Genomic DNA, 18,722 nt, shown 5'->3' with positions numbered 1-18,722 from the left:
AGTAATCTAGGACTGACAGAACAATATCCATAAGTTTTCATGCTGTCTAATATGGAGGGTGACTATACATTTCAACTAACGATAGAAATCATATATTTCTTCAAATTTGGCCCTGCACACTAAAATTACTACTAATTATATAATGTGTGGATAAATAGGAAACAAAATAGAAAATATTTAAAAGAAAAATATTTGTTAGTTACTCAATATACGAATTTCTTACTTTGGTTTTCAAAATAATGCATGTGTTGAATTATCTTAGTAAGAGCTTTCTGATAAACATTGCTGTGCTTGAATACTTACCTGTCACACTTTTTCCGAAATATTTTAAATCAAGATAGAATCATTTCATTTGTTTATATTTTATCCGATTAATTTTACCACCTGGTCAATATTGTAAAAAGACTTAGAATACAAGGAATACTTACATTTCTGGAATCAACTGCTGCATACATTATATCCATCCATCCTTTAAATGTGGCCTATTAAGAAGGACATGCATGTTTTACTTTGGAGTAAAAAATAATTTAGACCTGATGTTTAATAAATATTCTTACTGATATAATTTTCAAAAGGGAATATTTTTGAAAGACATTTCAAAACAAATTTTACATAGATTTTGGACCAAGACAGTATCTTAGTAAGGCTTTTCATTTCTAGAACACATATTGAACAGAATGACCATTTGATATGTCCTCCCGCTTGATAACCATCTCACAAGTACTTTTCAATTCTTTAGAGTTCATGGTATCATAATATTTAAAGCAGTATTAAAATTTGCTGGAGCACTTTTAGGAGATCTTACAAATGCGAACACATGTGTCAATAGCTCTATCAGGCTAATAATTACAACTTAGATCTACGGATCATCTGCTAAAATTTATCTGCAGGGTGATCAAAGTGATTGAAAATTTAAGATTTCTCTTTATTGTAACAATGTAAGGATAGTACCAGGATACATAAAGGCAGGGTTGCAACTATCCTTTTAAGAATTTTGGAGCAAAACATTTAGAAATAATCCCATATTCTATTTTCTTTCTGAAATTCTTGAAGATAATAACTTAATATGAATAAGAAATGTGAACAATAGTACAGCAGACACTTGGCACTCACAGGATGAAGGATACTCAGGCTGATAACTTACAGTAATTTGTTACTTGTCCTAGGGCATGAATTTTGAGTCCTGTGGGCCTAAAAGGATTATTCCTTAGCTAGTGAGGGAGGCTAGCAAAGCCTTTAGCATCTGTATCACAATATATCTTTGTTTTGATAACACTAACCCTTGTGAAGTGGTGAATATCATGAGACAAAAGCTAAGCAAGGGTGTGGGTGACAGCAGTGAAAAGAAAGTAATGATTCTTAGCTAGAAAGTACAAGGCTTTTGTACATGAAAGAGAGATGTGTTAAATATGTCAGTGGCTTAGGTCAATAATAGAACTTGGTATAGAAACAGAAAAAAGTGATTAAAGGGGCCATTTCAATGACTTACTAATCAATAGAGAGGTGATTCTATAAAAGCCAAATGTGAAGCAGTATTTTAGAGGTTTTTTTTTTTTTTTTTTTTTTGGTAGCAGAATTTAATAGCTTTGTACAGGATCATCACTATATTTTCAAAATTGTTTACATCTTAAAGGATTGCTTAAAATTTTTAATATTTCTTTCCTCAAATTTATGGAGGAAGTGGTTGCTTTAGTGATATTTACAAGTGTGGTCATTAGTTAAGGGTTAGAATAAATGCCCAAATAAATGTCATCATGTGTTGACAATTTTTAAAGAAAACATTCTTGCCAGATTTTTTTAACTTTTATTTTTATTTGTCTTTAGGGACAGGGTCTCACTATGTTGCCCCCACTAGTCTAGATCTCCTGGCCTCAAGCAATCCTCCAGTTGTTTTGGCCTCCCAAAGAGTTGGGATTACAGGCATGAGCCAACATGCCCCACCCGTTCTTGCCGGATTTTAAAAATCTCTATTTTAATTGCATGAATATTCCGAGTCGGTCAAAAATGTTAAGAAGATAAATAAGAATTTCCAACAAAAAGGTGGGAAGAATTTGTAAAGTAATTATAGTAGACACCTCTGGAAGAGCTGCAAAAGGATTTTGACTAGTGTTGGTTTGTTTGCTTAGTTAGTCTTCTGGCTGAACAGTTGAAATCATAACCTTGGTGAGCAAAAATTGATTTCTGCCCTAAAGACACTGTAGAACTGCAAGGGAAGAAAGAAATTGTACAGTCTTTTTTTTTTAAGCTGAATTTTCAAATAATCTGAACTCTTATTTTATTCCCTGCTTTGTTGTGGTGCTGCTGCAGCTAGAAGCAGAGTCAAATGAAAATTTTAAAGGGCTACCTTTTAAATATAAGTTATAAACTATTTTTCTTGGATACCCAGTCTTAGAGACCCAATAGTGAAAATACTAATATTTAGGATAAAATAGACTTAAATAATGGTGCTGAAAGGTCATTTGAGATAAGATAACAGCTGCTTGTGCTTCATTTTTGTTTCTAGTTGCTTTCAGATATTATTTCCACTTCACTATGGGGATCTAATTCTCTCTCTCTCTCTCTCTCTCTTTTTTGTTTTAGAGGGAGTTTCGCTCTTTGTTGCCCAGATTGGAGTGCAGTGGCACAATCTCGGCTCACTGCAATCTCCGCCTCCTGGGTTCAAGTGATTCTCCTGTCTCAGCCTCCTGAGTAGCTGGGATTACAGGCGCCCACCACCACATCTGGATCTAATTCTAAAACCTGAATGTCATTCCGCAAACGTTGATTGAAATAATGGACCTTAGCAGCAGTTAATCCCTACGAATTAATTACAATCCAATTAGGTGTATTAAGTGTATGTGTTTTGGAAGATGATCTATCTGTTAAGTGTATTCTGTTTTGGTAGCTGATCAGTGAAACAAGCCTTCTAATCACAATAAAAACGGCAAAGTTACTGACTTATTTATTAACTTGTTTATATAGAAAGAAAGAGCAATATAGAAACAAAGAAAATACAAGAAAAAGACAAAGAGATCTTTGTTTGGCCTGGTCACTACTGACTATATCTGCAGTCCTTACATGTAATAATGTTTTCACCCATCTGGGCTCATAAACTTGTACTAACAAACTGAAACTTTTTAAATAGAAAGAAATATATACTTTTTCTTAGGTACTAAATAATAGATGTGTGTAATTATTTTATTATTCCAAACAATAAAAATATTCAGAGAAAATAGTGTTCACTTACAACTTGAAGCAAAGAGAGATACCCAAATCCTACATTATCAAAGTTTACTTTCACATTTTTCCATCGAGCAGTCTCATTTCTTTCTATTAGTTTTAGGCAATCAGTATGATTATTCACGTCTTCGATGTCAAACCTGTCACCAGTTGTGGTGTTAATACAGTGGTAGAATTTGCCAGCAAACAAATTTACGCCCATGATGCTGAAAATTAGCCAGAATATCAGACAAACCAGAAGCACATTCATGATGGATGGAATTGCTCCTAAAAGGGCATTCACAACCACCTAATACACAAATGGAAAAAAAGAAAAGTCAGAATTCTTATCTGTTAATAAAGAAAAAAAAAATTCCCCTAGTAATCTCTGGCCTTTCCATTTTTTTTTTCTATCAAGGCTATTTATTCTAGGATATTTAAAAGCAAGGTTTTAAAAAATCTTAAAATACATTTTTTTTCTTAAGCAATACACTTAGGAAAACAACTATAGGCAATATAACCAAGAAATGAAACAAAAACGTTTTTTAAAAAAAGGGAGGGAGAAGCATTAAAAGGTTAAAGGAAAAGCAAAATCGGAGGAACTTGCTGCCAGATGAAGTTAGAATTGTGTTGTTTATCAGAAAAAAGAAAAGTTAAAAAGCCTATGCAGAAGTTTTAACTCATTTTAAAAAGGCAATATATTAAAGAACAAAACTAAAACATTTGGACCTGAGTTGATTTGACCAATATAGTTTTAAAATAACTTAAAAATTCAGATGATGAATATAAAAAATTATTAAATACCTAATATAATTGTCTTTAATTATTCATGCATTGCTATGACTAATAATTTTTGCATAAGAAGCAAGACAATTTGCATTATGTATTTCATTAGATCATCACATCGTTTATTTCAAGCTCCAGTCATGTTAGTTGTTTCATTTACTGAGTTTAATTCAAAAAACTTATTTCAAATGAAACATAATAGAAATCATTTCTTAGAAAAATAAGAAAAAGAGGGATGCTATACATAGTTCTCAAATCTGATGTGATCACATGAAGTTCTGTGTTCAATTATTATCTACTTTTTTTTTCTATAGAAGGATGTTTTCCCCCTCTTTATTTCTGGACCACTAGCTAAAAATCTGAGTGTTCATGTTTTCAACAACATAGGGGTGGCTTCCTTGCTTTCTCCTCCATCTCTCCCACTGGAGCTGCACAGGAGTGGCTAAGAGGGAAGGTAAAAACAGACCCTAAAATGCTGGTAAGGGGCAGCTGCCTCAAACTTGGACATTAATAGCTATGTTTAATTCCACCTATGTGCTTGTATTATTCTCGTCAATCTGATCCGAAGGAAGTAGTCATCAAAACATCTTCTATTTGCCATTTGATGCATGTATTTTTAGAACTATTTTTTAACTGCCTGTCTGTAATACGTGAGCCAATTTCTTATACTTCTGAGCCCTGTTTAAAGTCCGTAAAGAACTCTAGGTCTTCTGGGGAATATAAAACAGTGTGATAAGTGGGCCAAAGAAAATAATAACAGTAATGACAAAGATGGAGGGGATGAGTATGAAAAATTAATTTGGTTGAGTTATCCAGGCAGAACCAAATGATGTGGCCTATGCAACCTACCAAGCTGACAGGTGACACTTTGCCATATCTCATCTGACTATCTGTATTAATACAATGGGCTTCATAAATTCTTGTTTTATGATTTATTTTAAATGAATGGATGGAATTAGATTTCTTTCAGATTAGAGATTTGGAAATTGAAATCAAGTTACTATTTCTTTCCCTTCTTTTCTGAATATTTTGTCCACTATCCAGATTACAATGCTGTTTCTAGTGTGTATACACAGAGTACTAATTAAAATATGTATTTTGCCTTCAACACCCAATTTAGAGTATGAGCAGAACACTGGTTATCTATACCACTTCTTGATTTTCTTTTCACATTACCTGTCTCACATTTTTTCTTCGAAACATTTCTCAGCTTTGTCACTTCTTTTCCATTCTCACAGTCACCACCTAGAACTGCCCTCTGTTATTTCATACTTGTACTATTGTCAGTCTCCTAAACTTCTCCTTCATTTAATCTATGTAAGATGAATTAATCTTTCCCAAGTCCCACTTGAAAGTTGTTTATTGGCTCTCTGGTAACTACCAAATATTTTTCTTACCTTGCTATTCACATCACTCCACAATCTATATTTCCAGTTTTAACTTCCCTGGTCATCTATACTTCATGCCACTTCAATTAATATAACTATATGCTAATATAATTGCCAGATAATTGAGATGTCATTTACCTTGAAATTCCTTGTCTAATAGCTCCTTTTCTGAAATACTCTCCCCTCTCAAAGGCTTTAGTTCAAATAGCACTTCTTTCATGGAGCCTAAATTTGCCCCCCAGTTTAGCCTCCTAAATAAAGAGGAATGTTTTCCCCTTTGAATTCAAGAATCAGAATTCTAGTACCGAACAGAACTGTAGAGATAATTCAGTATTGTGTTCTCATTTGGCATATGAGAAAAAATGAGGTTAAAACAAGTTGAGTTCAGAAAGTAGTCTATAAATAGCATCTAGTGCTCTTTCCAGTCTACATGGAAGAGTTGCTCCCACTTATCTTGGTACCCATATTACTCTGTACTAGAGTTCAGTGTAATCCTGACAGATTGTAAGGTTTTCTAAAAATTTAAGATGCAAATATATGTTCATGAATCTTCCAGGGCCTTAAGTGTCTTGAATATAGGAATATACCAGAGAGCTTTGAATACAGGAATAAAATAATGGTTGACAAAATGAATGGATTAATGAAGCAAAGTTTAGCTTAGTATTTATTGATTAAAGCATAATTTTTAAATGTTATTTCTGAATATGGCTGAGAATAATTAAGGAACTGAGCACAGGGAGAAGTTTGTGCTTAGGTAATATGTATGAAAGGTTTACTTTGAAACTGGGGATTGATTTAGAGTTAAAATGAACTCTATGGAATTTATGATGCAAGCATGTACTCTGCAGCCGTGCAGCTCAGGATATGATTCGCAAAGTTGGCATACATTTGGCCCAGGGAAAAGTTTTATTTTTTTGTGAACATAAAAGAACCTTATCTTAGAAAACATTTGGCACAGTATTGGGGAATTTACTATACAAAGCTATAGTCATATTTATGATGTATTAAATTAGACAATGAAAGATCATAGAAAAGATTGTCTTTTCCCAAGAGTTCCAAGCCATTCCTTGGTTCAGCAAAGCAGGAGGTGGATTAACTTTTTTCAGTCTCAATAAAACTGCAGTAATTGGTTCTCATGGCAGGAAGAAAGTAGGCAGAATTAGTCTGAATAAATTGGAAAGAACAAACTGAACTTTCAGGTACATGAAAGGAGATGTCCGAGAAAGGAACTATCTTAATGAATTAATACTGTACTAGAGGTTGTTTCTTCTCAGAAGCTGTTTTTCAAAACAAACATCATCAAATAAAGTTTCGCTGCTGTAGCACAACCAATTTGATTTCTGGTTCATTACCTGCATTTTAAAAAATAAGTCTACACTAAATGAAGGCTTGATGATTAAATATAGCAAATTCACATTAGAAATTTTCATACATGCAGAAATGTCTTTTTATCTGAATTAATTACTTTGAACTTCAATCAACACTATTCATGAATTCTAGTGCTTCTGTATAGAATAAAGAAAATATATGTGAATAAAAATAAAAGTAAGCAAAGTAGGAATTATCCCATTTTTAAGGTATGAAGGAGATAACTTAGAATCTTTTTTAAAAAATCTAAAAATATCATACTGTGGGTTAAGACAATTATTTTGTAAGCTATGATATATCAGTGATCCAAACAAAATTCTGACTTTTCTGTCTCTCAAAATAAGAACTCTTCTTCTTGTATAATACACTTAAACTTTAAGAATAAATAAAATGTAGAGTTATGTTTATGTATGTTTTCACTGTGATATCTTTTAAAATCCTAGAAAGTTAGTTGGGAGTTACTTATTCTAAGAAGTGAGTTTATGCCTCAAATTTTATCTTAATGCTCATGATAAGATGTTTTTGTTTTATTTCTAGGTGTGTATTCTATTCTGCATAATTCAAATAAGTGGATTCTTTTATACTAACTTTTTGTTTACAACACAATTCACATGTGCTTAATTCAACTATTTCTTAATTTATTTTTTGCCTTGTTAACATTTTGAAAATAACCCCATATGAACTTACACAATAAAAAATGAGAATGGTCACAATCAATACCAGTCTTATGAAACCTGAAATATTGCACCTTAGTATCTGCTCATACGTATGAATAATCAATTGATGGTATCTCACTGGTAATTTGCAGGACCCAGACCAATGTACTAAACAGCAGGGGCTGTATGCCTCAAACAGTATCATGAGCTTAACAAGTTAAATTGTGTTTTCACATAATCGTTCTACACCAGGGTCCCCCGCCCTCACCAATCAAGTAATCTCCCCATAAATGGATAACTCCATATACACACAACTAAATCATATTCAATGAAACTTCATAAAGATATCAACCATTGGGGTTAAAATCCACAGAGGGTAAATTCATAAAGGTTTTTTTGTTTTTTCAAATGAAATTTAAGACAATTGAAAAGAGGGGATTAGGATGTAAATACTGTATTTTCCCTACTGTGGTGCAATAATAGTACCCTTCCCAATCCCTCCCTCACCCCACTACACATAAGTCACAGTGCAAGGATTAAAGGTAGCAAAAGGGGTAATACAGTACCCATAATAAAGGGCTCAGGGGAGGAACCAGCGCTCCACCCCATCCAAGTTGGAGCAAGATTATCCTATACAAAATAGAAATATATAGTTTGTTATTAGTTAGAAATCTGATATGACAGAACATTTGGTGTTATTTTTTGTTCATGATGCTCTCTGTCTGTTTTCCTATCAATTAAGACTTGAGTTCTTTTGAAAAAGAAGGTATTTAAGATTTCCTAGGTTAGGAAATTAAAAATACAAATTTAAATACAAATTTTATTTTACCCTAGATATTAGCGACATCAATTCACTCAGTTTAATTTTACAAGTTGAAAAATTTGGACTGGAAATTTGAAATACAATAAATGTTTAAAAGCTGTCAGCCAGAAATGTGCATAAAACATGCAAAACACAAAGTGCAACGTGATGATAATTCATTTGTTACTTTCTAACTTCTTATGAAGCACTGTACAACATGCTTTATTCAGTAATGTTGCATAGCACATGCTTTGAAAAAGTAACAGAACAACAAAAATAAAATGAGTGCCTGTGTTAGGCTTTGACGCAGCTATTGCGATTTTATGCTGCTAGGGCAAAGAATTAAATGAGAGTTTCTGAGTATGTTCAAATCTCACTTCCCAATCATAATATCATTCTTATATCCAACCTCACCATCACTCGTGATTATATTTTTACAAAATAAAAAAATCCAAACACTAGAAGTATAAAAAATAGAATCAAGTGTAAGGTTATTTTGACTCTACAATGCCAAACACGTATTGAAGAGATCAGTCATTTTAGTGCTGTGTATATGCTGTCATTATGAGGAATAGAGCCATATTCATAAATCTGACCATTTAAATTATTAGTTTTATCACGATCAACATTTATAAGGATTTTATGTCTAAAACTCTGAGTTTGAAAAGGTAACCTCTTTTAATATAAAGGGTATTATTGATTAATAATTATAGATATGGTTATTTCTGAGAAAATTAAAAGCATACCCACAAGACCAACTTTTTTATAGCAATGAAGTGTACTGTATGGAAATATCTGAGCACTTGACCAATGGATTTAATAAATTTTCAAACGGTCAGATGTAAAAGGTTTATAATATTTTCGAAAGTTTAGCATTGTTCAGATTTCATGACCCATACAAAATATATTATTTTGATTCAGGCAACATGTTTTCAAGTAGAATGTAGAGAAATGATATTTTTTCTCCAGAACTGAAACTGCTAGTCTGAAACAAAACAAAGTGACATTTAATTGGAAAACAGACTTAATTTTTACATACCCCAGAGAGAATTTCTGATAACATTTTGGTGAAAATGTGAGGCTCACTGTGAGAAATAAAAGAGGACTACTTGTATTTTATTGTACTGAGTTGTTGATAAGGAGGAAAAAGTTTTCATATATGTTAGGGAAATCGAAGACAAGTCTTATGTTCTTATGAAGTGACATTTATTTATAAGACTTGAGAAGAGAACATAAGGCTATAAACAATCTATAAAGTGCAAATGGAAGTCTACAATATAGCTTAGTTTCCATAAACGTAACTAAACCTTAGGAGGTGAAAGAGCAATGATTTTCTATTGGAATCACACAATTTAGTGTTTTGTTTTGTTAATTTTTTTTTTAAAGCAGAACTAATTTTTTATATTATACATCTATAAACTAATGCTTCATGCTTTAACAAAAGACATGGAGAATAACAAGTCAATAATGGCAAAATTTCTAATCTGTTATGAATGATGGAAAATGATTATTGGGTCTTTAAGAAGGATAAAATAAAATTTGTGTGACTCTGACCAATAAGATGTAAGTTAAGGTTAATCTATAAATTATAGTAATGAGTCAAAATTATATTTTCTGTTCATTATAACTGTTTTACTTTATTATCATAAAAATGGTGTGGATTTGTATGTAATCTTTAAGTTAGTATTACTAGTTTTATAAATTCAGTTAACACTTAATATCTAACCACCTAACCTTGAATATATTCAAATAATGCAAACTTTGGCATTATACAGACAAAAATTTTAACAACTCCTTTCATGCTTTTCTTTACACTCATACTTAGGCACATGTGTGATTCACATTATTTTCAGGAAAACTCGTTAAGTACAGTATATTGTCACAAAGACTAAGCACCTGATACAGAATTTACTTTAGATTATTATTATATCATTACACACAGTACTTTAATAATGCATCTGCTTTTTTTTGTATATGGATTTGTAAGGAAACTCCCAAGAAGGATTAGGAAATAAAGTCATTTAAATAAGCACAGCAGATAAATGATATTATATCATTTCAAGAGAGGCCTATTTCTCTTGCATATCACCTAGAAGTAAATATGCAACAGATAAAACAACAAAGTAGCAATTTTGCAAAATTTGCCATTCCTTTTGCATGCATAGGTTTTCCTTTTTCTAAATTTAATTTAGTTTAATTTTGGCTATATGCAATACTTCAGGTTCTTTCATTTTTCTTACCCTCATCCCTTCAAATCTAGATAAGGCTCTTAGAGGTCTCAGAGCTCTTAGTGTCCTGAGAGATTTGATGGCTCCAAGTTCTGAGTAACCCAAGGCATTTGCTGTTAAACTGACCAGTGAAACCTGCACACACAAAAATAATAACAATTGATAAATAGAATCATCATTCAATATGTAGTTGCTATATATAACAAGTATAATTTTTGCTTATAATTATTCAGAAGGTAAATGTTCAGACATTTTCAGTAAACCTTTTTAAAAAGTAAAGAAATATTTTCAGTTTGATGCAAATGATGTAACTTTTAGGACATTAATCAAAAGCTAGCTGAAAAAATCCTTAAATGTCATATAATTTATCAATTGAATAGGAAAAAAAACAAAGTAAAAATTAGTAACATAAAAGAAGAAATCAAGGTGGAAAAAAATTCGGCTACATTCTTCCTTTATTTATTAAGTTGCTGTTGAATTTTATGGCTTTTTCTTATAGCTAGTTATAAAATACAAAACTGCTATTGTACTTAAAAAAGCAAGAAGTTTCTACCATGCATCAGTATATTCAACTAATCATAATTGGTATTCTCAGAAATTAATGAACTACATCAGTTTTGAAGGTGATATTTTGTCTTGGTAATACCTTGCATTTTCACTTGTTTAAAGTTTATTTTTACATAAGAAACTTGAAAGAAATTCCATTACAAAACTTTCTCAAAAATTTTTACACTAATTTATGGCTTCTGCCATGATACCTGGCCCCAAAGGGCCAATCAATGAATATTTACCAAATACACACAGCAATGAATTTACTTCATTTGTATTCATTTGTAGGTAATACATGAGTAAATGACAAATCTTACGTATCTAATTCTCTAAATAAGGAATTTACCAAAACTTTGCATTCAAGCAAGATTACAATTTATTTAGCTAGGAAGAGGCTAGTATTGGACAATTCCACATATACTGGACACTATTTTTGTAAATCTTTCTTTTTAAAAATGTATTAATTGTATCATATTTAATACACTTCTTACATTATTTGAGATGTGCTGTAATTAATCTTTTATAAAGTGCTATACTGATCTTCATTAAATAATTAAAACAGAACTTTGAAAATAAAGGTATTATTGTTACAAACTACAAAATTTTCTATAAAATTATTTTCTTAAAATGTTTCAAAATGTCACTTAAAACTTCCACCAAAAGCCGATGTGTAATAAGCGTAATAGAAAGAAACAAACCTCAGGAAGTTTTAAAGGGTTAAATTACATTTAGATTTAAATTATAGTGTAAAAAATTCTGAAATTGAAATATAATGTAACTTCTAATGCTTGAAACCTCAATATTAGAAACTTTCTCCCTTATTGATGTGATAAAGCAATTCTTCCTTTGAGATTTCTCTCAATTGGCTCATTTCGCAGGAACATTGTTAAGTTTTTCAAATAGCCTTAGCTTTGCCTTTGTTCAGGATCAAGGAGATATAATGCATGCATGATTCTTAGCTCAATAAACACCTTCCACAAGAAACCCTCACAGTCTTGCTGGGTTAGTATCTTTTTGGGGTAAAACAATACTAAGTCAGGATAGTTTTGCTATAGCTTTCTAAAGCTGAAATTTTGCCAAGTTGATAATGGAAAACATGATGCTTAACTTCAACACATCTTGAAGTCAGTCACTTGTTTTCAGTAAATGCAGTATTAATCATTGGGCATGCAAATTCTATAAAGGGCTGTTTGGGCTTGCGTAAATCTAGTTTACATTCTAGGAAAACTTTCACTGCTGCATAAAGTAGACTTGTCTTTCCCTATACTCTGCATACCTTACTCCCTAAAATGAAGTCATAATCCAGATAATCTACTATTTAAATCTATTCTTTAAAAAGTTTGAGTAGATCAAAGGGATTTTTTTTTTTTTTTTTTTTTTTGAGACGGAGTCTTGCTCTGTCGCCCAGGCTGGAGTGCAGTGGCGCGATCTCGGCTCACTGCAAGCTCCGCCTCCCGGATTCACGCCATCTCCTGCCTCAACCGCCCGAGAATTTTTTTTTAAATGACTATAGCACCTAACAGCATCACTGTTTTTATTGAGTGACTTTAATACTGTACAAGTTTGGGGCCAAGAAACTAACTCAGTGGCACAAAATCAGCAAGCGATGGTCCTGGGATACAAACTTGAGTCCGCTGATTCACAACATAAAGGATTTAAGTAATATACCTTTTAAGTTCCCTATTTCACTACTTTCCCTACAAACTGCTGATGTGTTGTTTTTTCTTTAGCTTTCTCAGATAACTAGAGAACTACCATAGCTTCCATCCTCCAATGCTATTTTAAATCAGAATTAAATTAGCCCATGTCCTCCAGAAATGACACTCTCATTGAGTATATGCGTTTAGTGGTTATTATAGTCTGTCAACATAACATAGTGCTCTGAGACTCACTATTTTAGAATTTGTATATAAATAAGACAAGCTACCTTGAACAGAGACAAAAATATGAATGATACCTACATCAACAATTAAGAAGTCCAGCCAACACCAGGCATTGGTGAAATATGTTTGATAGCCATATGCCACCCATTTTAGAAGCATTTCCAGAATGAAAATGTAAGTGAAAACCTTGTCAGCATATTCCAACATTGTCTTAATCGTCTTTCGCTGATCAATATATATATCTTCAAATGCCTATAAAGAAAATGTTACACATTAGCTTTCAAAAGTGATTATACTCAATAAGCTATTTTAAAAACCTAATCATATGTGCATATGACATTTCATTGGAATAGGAGGGCAGAGAAACAATAGTTATTGTTACTTTTTTTTCCCCCTCTCAAAGGTCTTTTACTTATTTCATCGGGGAAAGACTATTGGTAGAAGAAAAAGAAAAGTATGATTCCAATGAATTAATTTGACTTAGTCAGGAAATAGTTCTTGATGTTGTATCCTGATGTGGCCATTCCAACTTGAAGGTATGTATTTCTTTTGTTTCATTTATTTTGCTTCCTCTATTCTTTTTTTTTTTTTTTTTTTTTTTTTTTTTTTTTTTTTGCTATAGAAAAGGAGGTTGAAGAATAATGAAAACTTGTGTTTTCGGTAAGCAGAAATTGTGATTGATCTTGACAGTCTCCCAATTTTACTAAATAGTTGAGTTATCTGCTTTCTTTTTTTTGTGTTTTGTTTTTTTAAATAGTTATGTTTCTCACATACACATGAACAATGATTAAATGAAATTGCTTTTTCATTTAGATTCTAATATATATTCTTCTGTTAGGAACATCTTGATGTTTCACTTCTAAGTATGCATTGCTTTCAACAGTGAAATACTTCTAAAGTAGCATGTAGAAAATATTTCTTTCTTCAGAAAAATTACAGGTAAATATATGTCTGTGTTAGAATTATAAACCAAAGTTAAAGAAACTTGTACTGTAGTTGCATTTTAATCAGGCAAACTCTGTTTCTCTTTCTCTTTCTCTCTCTTTTTCTGTCTATGGCTTAAGTATTTCCTTTGTGTTAGTGTTTCTCTAAAATTCTATCTGTATGTTATATTTATATTTTATAAATAATTTTCATATAAAATAAATTGATTCTGATGAAGTGAACACCTTCTTACAAAGATAAACCCATCCTTAAATGAATCTCTTAGGCATGCTGCCCGATATTTATTGTTACCAACTTTCATTATTTCCTGAGTAGCACAAAAATAGTGAGCACACAGTTGGAAAAAGACAGAGAGCGGTCCCTAAGGACTTACTACTGTCCATCAGAGATAATAATAATAAATACCATTTAGAAACAAAATTCATCAGAACTCAGAGAATATATATTCCCATCCCAGGGCTTCCAATAACTCTTTTCTTATTACGCAATGAGTAATCGAATATTTACATCCTTTGGTGTTAATGAATAAGCTGAAGGGCTACACTTTCTGGGCTATTTAATAATAAGCAAAAATTAATGATTAGCTTCTTAAAATTATATTTGCATACATAGGAAAAGTAAATCCAGAAATGTAGAGTTATAGAGTAAATCTATAGTCTAGAGGATACAAGGTAGGATAATTAAAAATGCATGCATTGGATACTAAGACAATGAAACAGAAAGGATTAATGCGTCATCAGTATTAGAATGTTCTAAAGATTAGTGCCGTATCACCTTTTCTTAATATTCACTCACCAGAGCACCGCTACTAAGGAGAATCATGAAAACAATGAAGGTCTCAAACCAGTTATGTTCAACTATTCGGAAACACGTCCTTCTCAGGTTCCACCATTGTTTTCCTCTGCCTTCTTCCACATTGATTTGACAACACTTGAATCTTTGTACACAGCCTGCAGAAATAGTGTTCAAATAATAGTAGATAAAATATCTCTGCTTCCATAATATCCTTTAGCAATGTCCTTGTCTTGTCTTTTTATTACTATGCTCATCTCTGTCTTGCTAGGATAACTCTCTAAGCCTAGAGTAGTAAGAGCACATTCATTAGCTGTGTGAAGTTGTGGAAATCATTCAGCTTCTTTAAATGGTTCCCTAGCGAACAGTATTTGCTTTGTCTGCCTCACAGTGTTATTGTACAAGAAAAACTCTGTAAATTACAAATAAATGTGAAGTAGCTTTTCCTTGTGCCATATCATCCTGTTGCACTCTGTTGAAGTCATTCTAGAAAAGAACTTTAAATTGGACATTAAAAATGGTAAGCAGAAAACTTCCCCCCTTTTATAAAGGATACAGAGTAAAAATGTAGATCTCTTCCAACAATCCTGCATTTCTAACCATTTAGGATTTTTTTGTTATGTGCCTAGAAGGGCTTATGTAATTTGCAAAACTAATTTAGTTCGCTAAAACGTAATTTGTATGGTTTGGCTTTGACTTGTCATTGCCTTCCTCACACGTTGCTTTCACTTAGTCTAAATGAAATCAACAGGTACTTCTGAGTACCATTGTAAGCACAAAGGTACACTTAGGTGCACACACAAAAAGGCACAGAACATGTACCTAACTCCCAAGAACCTTACCAAAAAAAAATCTGGTTTTCAAAAAAAAGAAAAGAAAAACAAAAGATATAAATACAGGATCCCTGCTCCAAGGCAAAAAAAGGAGGGGAAGATATGTTTGAAGAAGAAGGAGAAAGGGAATGAATGGAGAAAAGGAGGAAGAAAAGAAGGGAAGGAGGAAAGAAGGAACTAAGGAATGAAGGAATGGAGGAAAAGAAGAGAAAGAATACAGTAAAGCAACATATAACAGTTCAAAAAGAGACAAAATTTTCATAGGATAATATATGTTATCAGGTAAATTAAATGGAAATATTTGTTACAGCCATTCAGAGGAACAAGCTGCTCTTCCACCATGGTCAGATGAGGGTAGTTTTGAAAAGGACATTAAGTGATATGCATGATTTATATAGGGAATAGAAGAAGACTGAAGGTATACTAGGCCTATGAAAAAAATAATATCAAATATAAAACATGCATATTTCCAAACCTCAAATTCCCAGGGATATCAGACCACAGGAAATATTAGTTGTAGGAAAAACGTATCTCTTCTATCTATTGCCCACACTGCACCAGGCTTAACTTGTGACTGGTTAGGTATTGAGTTTCAAGGGCAGTATTTATTCCCCATTTCATCCAACAATCATTGGAAACTGATGTTTTCATTAAAGAAACACAATTTAGCACTAGCAATCCATTTAGTTTTAGCAGTCAGAAAGTTACCTTTAAGGCAAATTCTGTGTAGGATCATTTTCACTAGAGTTTTTAAGATGCTAACTTATTGTGAAATCACCATTTAATTTAAAAACATAAGCTAGAAGTTTTGATGACATTAAAATATTTTTCCTCCATGTTCTTAATCTCTTCCATGTATTGGGCAGATATAATCAAAGCACAACGCTAGACTTTAAGTTTTTTTGTCTATCAGTATATTAGAGGTAATTGAATTATATCTATTACAAAGTGCCGTTTTATTATATGTGATTTATTTTAGGTGACTAACAGCTAAACAAGCTGCACTCCAAATGAAAGATTAACATTAGGATTCTTTTCTTTACCTTCAGTGAAACAGGCTTCCGGTTCAAGGGTTTCTTCAGGTTCCACTACGGGCTGTTCTTCTGCAGGTGCGCCGATGTCCACAGTGCTACCTTCTGATGAGCTACTGCTTTCATTCAGTTTCTGTAAGTGAGATGGACGTAGAAAGTAAAGTCCTTTCATTTTGACTGCCAAGAAAGGATTATTACTATAAATTTGTTTTTTTATTCTTCTTGAGGTGGAGATATTTTAGAGAAAAGAGAGATTGAATAAGAGGAGGAAATCAGAAAATCATTGTCTATGTTAACTCTTTTACCATAATTCACAATGTAAGCATGAAATCAGATTGCTGTGTTATGAGGTTACAAAAGGCCATCAGCCACATGTACTGAGCAAAACACTGCCCTGTGGATTAGTGAAGCAGGGGACAGAGGGAAGAGAAGAGGGAGGAGGAGAAAGGGAAAAGGAACAGAAGAGTAAGGGAAAAGGAGCAGGAGAGAAAGAGAAACCTTACCTTAGAAGATAATAATGTCGTTAGGTTATTCTGCAGTTTAATGTTTGACTTTACATATTTCTTTAACAATGTCTTACCTATGTGTGAAAATATCACCTGTTGTTTTCACTCATGTTACTAAGATTCATGGTTAAGGCATTCAGAGTTATTTACTATAAATGTGCTCATTTGGAGAGAAATTGTTATAAAATATGTTAAAAATTACATCAATAAATAACCTTAGAGATATTAAATAGACATCTTCAATTTCTGGCAAATATTTTAGAGCCTGAAGTGTTGTAAAATGAGATAAACAGTGTGTGGGAAAATTCGGTTTCCTCTGACAAATCATGTGTATGTTAATATGCCATGTGAAGCTGAAAGAACAAAATCTAGTTAAACAACAACAACAATAACAATATCCTTCATATTTTGACAATAGTGATAGGATACACACTTCTCTTTCTATGGTTCTCAGAAGACAAAGATGGCAGAGATAATAGAAAACATTAACTTACACATTAAGGTAGGAAAAACTCATGAACGCTCTTTCTGAAGGCCAGCAAACTGGCTTATAAGTTTTTGGCAAGTGTAATTAATTCATTAATTTATTCAACTAATTTTTTTTGGAACACCAACAATATGCTACAAGCTGAGTATTCACTGATAACTGAAATATCTGTAATCCTTATTGAAGTATCAAATCTAGTAGTGTTTTCCAAACTTTAGGCTTGTGTAGACCCTCCAGTAGGCATTCAAGCGCACACAACAACAAGCCATTCAACCCGTTATCACAATATTGTAAATAGTAAAAATTAAACACAATATTACAATTGTTAATAAGAATTTCACATACATAGAAGAGTGTTGATATTTCAGAAAGAGTTTCACCAAAATATTTGCATTTGCTTGAAGAAGGATAGCTTATATGTCTGGGTCCATATTTAGTTGCCTTCTTTCCTTTCCTTTTCATTTCTTAAAATAGAAAAACTTAACTGACAGCTACAGAAAATTAGGACCTATAATGGTATATAACTCTGTCATAGTTCTGAGAAGTCAGGTTGAAGTTGGCCTTTGAAATTACAAAAATATTTCTCACTGAAGACTAATTTCAACATTCTGACACATATTAAATAGACTTGCATACTACACTAAGAAGCTGAAAAGTTGATTGTTCAACATGATAGCCAGTAGCAAATAGATTATAATCTATTTTTGGGTTGCATTTAGCTTTGATTATATTTGTGTTCTGTTCTAGCATTTGCGCTGAATTAAAAGTGTATACAGGAATAAGTCATTGGTTTCTTCCTCTGACAAAGAAAGAGAATCACCTAATGGCAGGTGTTAGTTACATTCTCAGTCAAACTACTCGTAACATCACATGGTCTTCTGAAGAAATTCTCAGGTCTTATCCTCAACATTACACATATTCATCATTTGGCCATAAAGTGATACACCTAGGCTGAGACTTGTCACTTCAACAAGTGCCTTCATATTTTAAAAATGACCTTGATTGGCACTCTCTGGGCCATAATAAAATTCATTAACTTATTTTATAAAAACCATGTGAGCAACATTTCATCACTCATTGTTCTTCACTGTAGAAAAGCAATCTTGTGTAAGATGCCCATTCTTCATAAAACAATTAGATAATGGGATTTGAGAATTTTAACAATTTTCACCAAAATTAATTAAGAACTAGAAAGGATATTATTTCCTGTGAATAAATTTGTGTAGAGAGGCATTCAGGTACAGAGAATTATAATAGCAAATCTACTTTT

The 18,722-nt window shown here is 32.3% G+C and overlaps 1 protein-coding gene across 1 annotated transcript in view; it reads right to left on the bottom strand.

Moving 5' to 3' along the window:
* Nucleotides 1-18,722, bottom strand: part of LOC108540251 (sodium channel protein type 1 subunit alpha-like) — a 63,380-nt gene that overhangs the window by 9,183 nt on the left and 35,475 nt on the right. Inside the window, 6 exon segments of the mRNA XM_017889191.1 lie at nt 429-482; nt 3,227-3,508; nt 10,439-10,561; nt 12,937-13,110; nt 14,599-14,753; nt 16,472-16,592. Coding sequence (XP_017744680.1) covers nt 429-482; nt 3,227-3,508; nt 10,439-10,561; nt 12,937-13,110; nt 14,599-14,753; nt 16,472-16,592 — 909 coding nt within the window.

The sequence above is a fragment of the Rhinopithecus bieti genome, unplaced genomic scaffold (assembly GCF_001698545.2).
Source record: "Rhinopithecus bieti isolate Rb0 unplaced genomic scaffold, ASM169854v2 scaffold_18745, whole genome shotgun sequence".
In the NCBI taxonomy this organism is placed as follows: Eukaryota; Metazoa; Chordata; class Mammalia; order Primates; family Cercopithecidae; genus Rhinopithecus; species Rhinopithecus bieti.
Note: the sequence above shows the minus strand (reverse complement) of the source record. Positions and strands in the feature narration are given on the sequence as shown.